This window comes from Durio zibethinus, chromosome 5 (genome assembly GCF_047325235.1).
Source record: "Durio zibethinus cultivar Kanyao isolate XHJ-2024 chromosome 5, ASM4732523v1, whole genome shotgun sequence".
Classification (NCBI taxonomy): domain Eukaryota; kingdom Viridiplantae; phylum Streptophyta; class Magnoliopsida; order Malvales; family Malvaceae; genus Durio; species Durio zibethinus.
In genome coordinates this window covers 35140377-35147205 of record NC_143166.1, presented here as the reverse complement: position 1 = coordinate 35147205, position 6829 = coordinate 35140377, and the positions used below count along the sequence as shown (strand labels likewise).

The window sequence follows — 6829 nt, the reverse complement described above, 5'->3', positions numbered from 1 at the left end:
CGTAAATAAAAAAAAATAAAATTATAAAGGTGCTCGCCCGTTGTTATAGGATTAAAATTTTTGTATCTTTTATTTATATTTATCAATTTTTTATTAAAAGTTTATCGGACATTAATTTTTTTTATCAAAGAAAAATGTTATGGGTTAAAATCTTTTTGTTTTGTCATTTTTATTCACTATTTTTTCGAAAATTATCTAATTAAAAAAGAAAAAAAGATGAAAAGTAAAAAAATCCTACCTATTATCATAAAAATATATATAATTGAAATAAAAATTCAAAACACAAAAAATTGTAAAAAGCAAAAAAACTGAAAATGAAAAAAAAAAATGTTAACAGAATGGGTCACATGGAAGTCTAATTGAGTTTAAAATATTAAATAATAAATTTATTAATATAATATATAAATATATAGTTAAATTAATAATAAAACATATAATTTTATATGTACTTCAAAATAAATTAAAACAAAATAATTTAAGTACACATTCGCTTTAATGTTACATCTTATAAAAAATTTGATCTATCTCAACTCAAATTCAATCTCAAATCGAATTGAAATAGATCAAAATTAATTGATACATATTGCTTTAGCATTTATAAAATTTATCTAATTAAAAATACAAAAAAAGACAAAAAAGAAAAAAAATTAAATGGAGTACTACGTCAATATCTCCATTGGTCCCATTGTTTTAAACAAAATTAATTTATTAAAAATGCATAAAAAGAACAAAAAAAAAAAAAAAAGGAAAAATGAGAAGAAAATTTATTGGGTGCTATGTGGACATTTCAATTGAGTTCAAAATATTAAATTTTAAATTAAGGTACTAATGATAATTTGAGTGATTAAAAAACAATAAAAACTAGGTTGTAACATGTACATATTTGGTTTTTTCTTTTTAATGATCTTCTTTTAAAAAAAAAAAAAGGAAAGGAAGAGAAAAAGCGAAAAAATGGTAAATTGAAAAGATGAAAAGCAAAAAAATTGAGTTATTGCGTGACATTTGCAATGATGAATTTTTTAAAAATATATATATAATGGATTTAAAAAAAATTAAAAAAAAAAATAAAGAATCTTAAAAAAAATTTTAAAAATCTTTATTAAATATTATTAAAAAATTAAAAAGAATAAAAAAGAAAAAGCAATGAAGAAATGTTTGATAATAAGTAGGTCTAACACGTCATAAAATAAAATCTTTTAAAAATATATGCACATTTTTATGATATTTAAAGATATTTATTAAATATTAAAAAAAATAAAAACATGAAAGTAACTAGTGATAGTAAAAAAGAAACAAAAGTACATTACCAAAATTGAATATTTAGATTCTCACAGAATAATCTGTATGCCATGTTGATGCCAGTTCCAGATTATCTAACTCAATTGGATGATCAGTTGGCTACCCCCTTACCATTCAACTAATTAAAGTGTATACCAAAACCACTTCCAGCCTTTCATTGCAATTTCAAATCAATTAGGTTTAGGGTTTTATTGGGCTAACTGTATATATGTATCAAAAGAGAATCAATTTTTCTTAGCCCCACGAAAAAAAAAAAAAAAAAAAAAAAAAACATGAAACAATTTAATCATAGCCCTAGAAAATGTCATTGTGTTTCTAACCTCTTATTTTCATTATATTTTAGAAACTTTTTAAATTCAAAACTCTCATTATTCTTGGGTTTAATTTAGTTTATTTGTTTATTAAGTTCTTTCATAGATGTACTACATAAATGCATCAAAAGTTATTTAATTATAATAAAAATTAATATTTTATACACTGATAATATATCACTTTTATATATTATTAATAAATAATACAATGACACTTCATTAATGAATAAAATTTAAAATTTTTAAGTTCTTAAAAATAAATATTAATAAACTTATTTAGAGTTAATTAATTATAATTAAAACTTTTTTTTCTTTGTCACTTCCTTATGCATTTACCACATCTCTCTTTTGATTTTGTAATTCTTTTTACTAAATACGATTTTTATTTCACTCAAATTTTGTGATTTTAAAGTGATTTTATTGGACTTCACTTTGGAATTTTTATTTTTGTTTGTAATTTTGGATATTGACTTTGGGTATTAGGTGTTGAATGACTTTATCTACTCTTAATTTTCCTCTTTTAATCTTAGGATTTTGTTTATTTTCAAAGGAATGAATTATAATTAATTAACCTTAAAATAAATTTATTAATATTTATTTTTAAGAGCTTAAAAATTTTAAATTTTATTTATTAATGAGATATTATTGTATTATTTATTGACGGTATATAAAAATAATATACTATCAATATATAAAATATTAATCCTTGTAATAATTATAGTAGTAATTTTTATTCATGAATATAACCTCGTAAAATAAATCTGTTTCGAAGATTCAAACCCGAATGAATCCAATAATGCAAAAGAAAGGGCATATATGTAACTTGGCTTGACAAGCAACCTGGATTCTAAAATATTGGTTGATCAAACTGTCTGCCGCGACGTCTTTACTCTTTATGAAAATTACATTGCTTTAGCGTTTCTTTTGATAAAGCAAAAGATGAAACCAAAAGAGAAAGAGGACCTTGGATGCTGTTAACGTGAATTTTTCCTTTAGCCTTTAGATTCTCTCTCTCTCTCTCTCTCTGTATATCTTCTTCCATCTGAATAAAAGGGTTGGGATCTCCAGGACCCTCGTCTAATCGTACGTCATAGTTACCAATGGTTTCTCCAGATATGAAGTTCCCCTTCCTCTTTCCTCTCATCTTTTTCTTCATCTGTTCGTCTACTCCCGTTTCTTCGCATAATCTGTCTCTCAGAAAGCAAGCATCAATCCTGGTTTCTCTAAAACAAGAATTTAAATCCTCCACTCCTCTGGCTACTTGGAACGTCTCAAATTACTTGTCTCTTTGTTCTTGGACTGGCATCCAGTGTGATGTTTCGAATAGATCAGTAGTTTCTCTTGATATATCCAATTCTAACATTTCTGGTTCTCTCTCTCCGGTGATCACCCAACTTCCAAGCCTAGCATATCTCTCGGTGCCTGGCAACAGCTTCTCGGGTGAGTTTCCGCAAGAAATTCACAAGCTAACAAAGCTTCAGTTTCTAAACATATCGAGCAATATGTTCAGTGGAGAGCTAAACTGGGAATTCTCTAAGATGAAAGAGCTCGTGGCATTAGATGCTTATGACAATAATTTCAATGGCTCACTCCCATTAGGCGTCACTCAACTTCCCAAGTTGACGCACTTAAATTTTGGCGGGAATTACTTTAGCGGAGAAATCCCTAAGGCCTACGGAAGTTTGGAGCAGCTCAAACATCTGTCTCTTGCTGGTAATGATTTGGGTGGTTCCATACCTGCTGAGCTCGGTAATCTAACAAATCTCAAGCAACTTTTCCTGGGTTATTACAATGAGTATGATGGTGGTATTCCATCTGAGTTTGGCAAGTTGGTCAATCTTGTTCATTTAGACCTAGCTAACTGTAGCTTGAAGGGTCCAATTCCTCCCGAACTTGGCAATCTAAAGAAACTGGATACTCTCTTCTTGCAAACAAATTACATCAGTGGTTCGATTCCTCCTCAACTGGGCAACTTTAGTAACTTGAAATCCCTTGACCTTTCAAATAATAAGCTAACAGGGGACATTCCACTTGAGTTGTCTGGTCTTCGTGAGCTCATCCTCCTGAACTTGTTCGTTAACAAGTTGCATGGCGAGATTCCTCACTTTATTGCGGAGCTACCCAAGTTGGAAGTTCTGAAGCTGTGGCACAATAATTTCACGGGATCCATTCCTTCAATGCTTGGAGAAAACGGTAGATTGATGGAGCTTGATCTGTCAACTAATAAGCTCACTGGTTTGGTCCCTAAATCTCTTTGCTTCGGAGGGAGGCTGCAGATCTTAATACTGTTCAACAATTTCTTGTTTGGTCCTCTACCGGAGGATCTTAGTAAATGTGACACACTATCAAGAGTTCGAATGGGACAGAATTATCTGACAGGATACATACCAAATGGATTTCTTTACTTGCCAGAGTTATCACTCGTAGAGTTGCAGAACAATTACCTCAGCGGACGAATTCCACAAGATACAGGTAAGGTACCCACAAAACTTGGCCAGCTGAATCTTTCAAACAACAGGTTATCTGGGTCACTTCCAGCTTCAATTGGAAATTTCTCTAGCTTGCAGATTCTACTACTTAGTTCGAACAGATTCACAGGGGAAATTCCATCTGAAATTGGCCGATTGAAAATTGTGCTAAAGTTGGATATGAGTAGAAATAACTTCTCAGGCACAATCCCATCCAAGTTAGGTAATTGTCCCCTGCTAACTTATCTGGATTTGAGCCAGAACCAACTCACTGGTCCAATCCCAGTTCAAATCGCTCAAATTCACATATTGAATTACCTCAATGTTTCTTGGAACCACCTAAACCAAAGCCTTCCCAAGGAGTTTGGTTCTATAAAAAGCCTAACTAGTGCAGATTTTTCTCACAACAACTTCTCCGGATCAATACCGCAGTTTGGACAGTATTCATTTTTCAACTCAACGTCCTTTGTTGGTAACCCTCAGCTTTGTGTGCCATACTTTAACAATTGCAACTATTCTTCAATCTCTCCTTTAGAATTACATAACCTGAGTGGCCCAAATTCTCATGTCCCTGCAAAATTTAAGCTTCTTTTTGCGTTGGGGCTTTTAGTTTGTTCCTTGATATTTGCTGCTTTGGCAATCATCAAGACACGAAAGGTACGAAGAAATTCACATTCTTGGAAGCTAACCGCATTCCAAAAGCTGGAATTTGGAAGCAAAGATATCTTGGAATGTATAAAAGAAAACAATGTGATAGGGAGAGGTGGAGCTGGCATTGTCTACAGAGGAATTATGCCGAACGGAGAGCAAGTAGCAGTTAAGAAGCTTTTAGGCACAAGCAAAGGTTCTTTGCATGATAACGGCCTCTCAGCAGAAATAAAGACTTTGGGTACAATTCGACACAGGAATATCGTGCGATTGCTGGCACTTTGTTCCAATAAAGAGACCAATATACTAATATACGAGTACATGCCAAATGGAAGCTTAGGTGAGGTTCTTCATGGAAAAGGAGGCGGCTACCTCAGGTGGGAAACTAGGCTGAAAATAGCCATAGAAGCTGCAAAGGGCCTATGTTACCTGCACCATGATTGTTCCCCGCTGATAATCCATCGAGATGTGAAGTCGAACAACATTTTACTAAACTCTGATTTTGAGGCTCATGTAGCAGATTTTGGGCTTGCCAAGTTCTTGCATGACACTGGAACTTCAGAGTGCATGTCGGCGATAGCTGGTTCATATGGTTATATTGCTCCAGGTACAGCTTTCACTACGTGGTTACATCGACTTGCTCTCTCTCTCTCTCTCTCAATATAAACAAATTAACATTCACTAACCTAGTCTTTTGATCCTAGTGAATATACATGTCCCCTGATAAACCGGTTGCATTGCATCATTGATTTGAGAACCATATTGATCCTCATTATATAGCAAATAGATTATGGATAGAAAAGCAATGAAGGAAAGTCGGAGTTTAATCAGATTAGTCGAAGTACATAGTAAACCATACCCTATTTCATATTAGTCTTCATCGCCTCGTTTCCACAACATAGAGAATAAACTTTAGCTTGACTAAAGCAGAAGCAAAGTCGTGGAGTCCAAGGATGTGAAAGGCTCCACTAGCATAAAATTCTGCAGCACTTCCGCGACAAATGGGGTGACTCGTAAGATTTTGCATTATGTCTTGGAATCTTTTTTTTTTTTTTTTGGCTAATCATGTCTTGGAATCATAAATCCATATTTTTTGCACCGATCACACACAAACTTTTTGACTGAAAATGTAGATTAGAAGAATAACAAAATGCATACAAATCCAAAGCCTGCCTTCCCCAGAATCCTGATGGGGATCTAAGCTTACTTTCCCTATGCCCTAGAATGTATAAAATGCAAACATAAAGCACCAAGTACTTTTTCCTCTTCAGCGCAGGGATAAGCACTTTACTTGGGGGAAGAGAGCTGAGCTTTGTTTCTTTTTCTGTAAGTGTGCAGAAAGAGAAAAATGAAAAAAAAAAAAAAAAAAAAACCAACTATATACAATTGACGGGTCATGGAATTAAATTTGGACACTGCGAATGGAACCCCATTGCCCATATAAATGACACTTAAATTTGACAGTAATGGTGTGGTGAACAAAAAATAATTATGTTTCACTTCCTCTTATCTCAGAGTATGCATACACTTTGAAAGTTGATGAGAAGAGTGACGTATACAGCTTTGGAGTGGTACTGTTGGAGCTAATAACAGGGCGGAGGCCAGTCGGTGACTTTGGAGAGGAAGGGCTAGACATTGTTCAGTGGACCAAGAGAGAGACAAACTGGAATAAAGAAGGGGTAGTGAAGATAGTTGACCAGCAAGTAAGTAATATTCCAGTGAATGAAGCAATGCAGGTTTTCTTTGTGGCGATGTTGTGCGTTGAGGAGCACAGTGTGGAACGTCCAACAATGAGAGAAGTTGTTCAAATGCTTGCTCAGGCCAAACAACCTAACACATTTCACATGCAATGACTTTGACAAGTTGTTTTCTGGCTGTGCAAAATTCTCAACACTCAGGCATTTAAGTTCCAACCTTCCTAGGATGGCAGCTGTTAATTTATACCACTAGTATATACAACTACACCGGTGCTTTCCTTCTAGTATTTCCAAGCTTTCCCAGTTTTCCATGTAAAATACGGAAACTATTTTTTTTGCACCTCAACTGAGGGGTGTTTCCATCGGTTTTCAAAATTTAAACAAAAAAAAAAAAAAGTACTGCAAA

General features: G+C 33.2%; 1 protein-coding gene across 1 annotated transcript; it reads left to right on the top strand.

The window, feature by feature from the left end:
* The first annotated feature begins 2492 nt into the window (after positions 1 to 2492).
* Positions 2493 to 6829, top strand: BAM3 (Leucine-rich receptor-like protein kinase family protein). The gene is made up of 2 exons (XM_022870639.2): positions 2493 to 5333; positions 6242 to 6829. The coding sequence occupies exons 1-2, from the start codon at positions 2711 to 2713 to the stop codon at positions 6577 to 6579; spliced, it is 2961 nt and encodes a 986-aa protein (XP_022726374.1). The 5' UTR covers positions 2493 to 2710; the 3' UTR covers positions 6580 to 6829.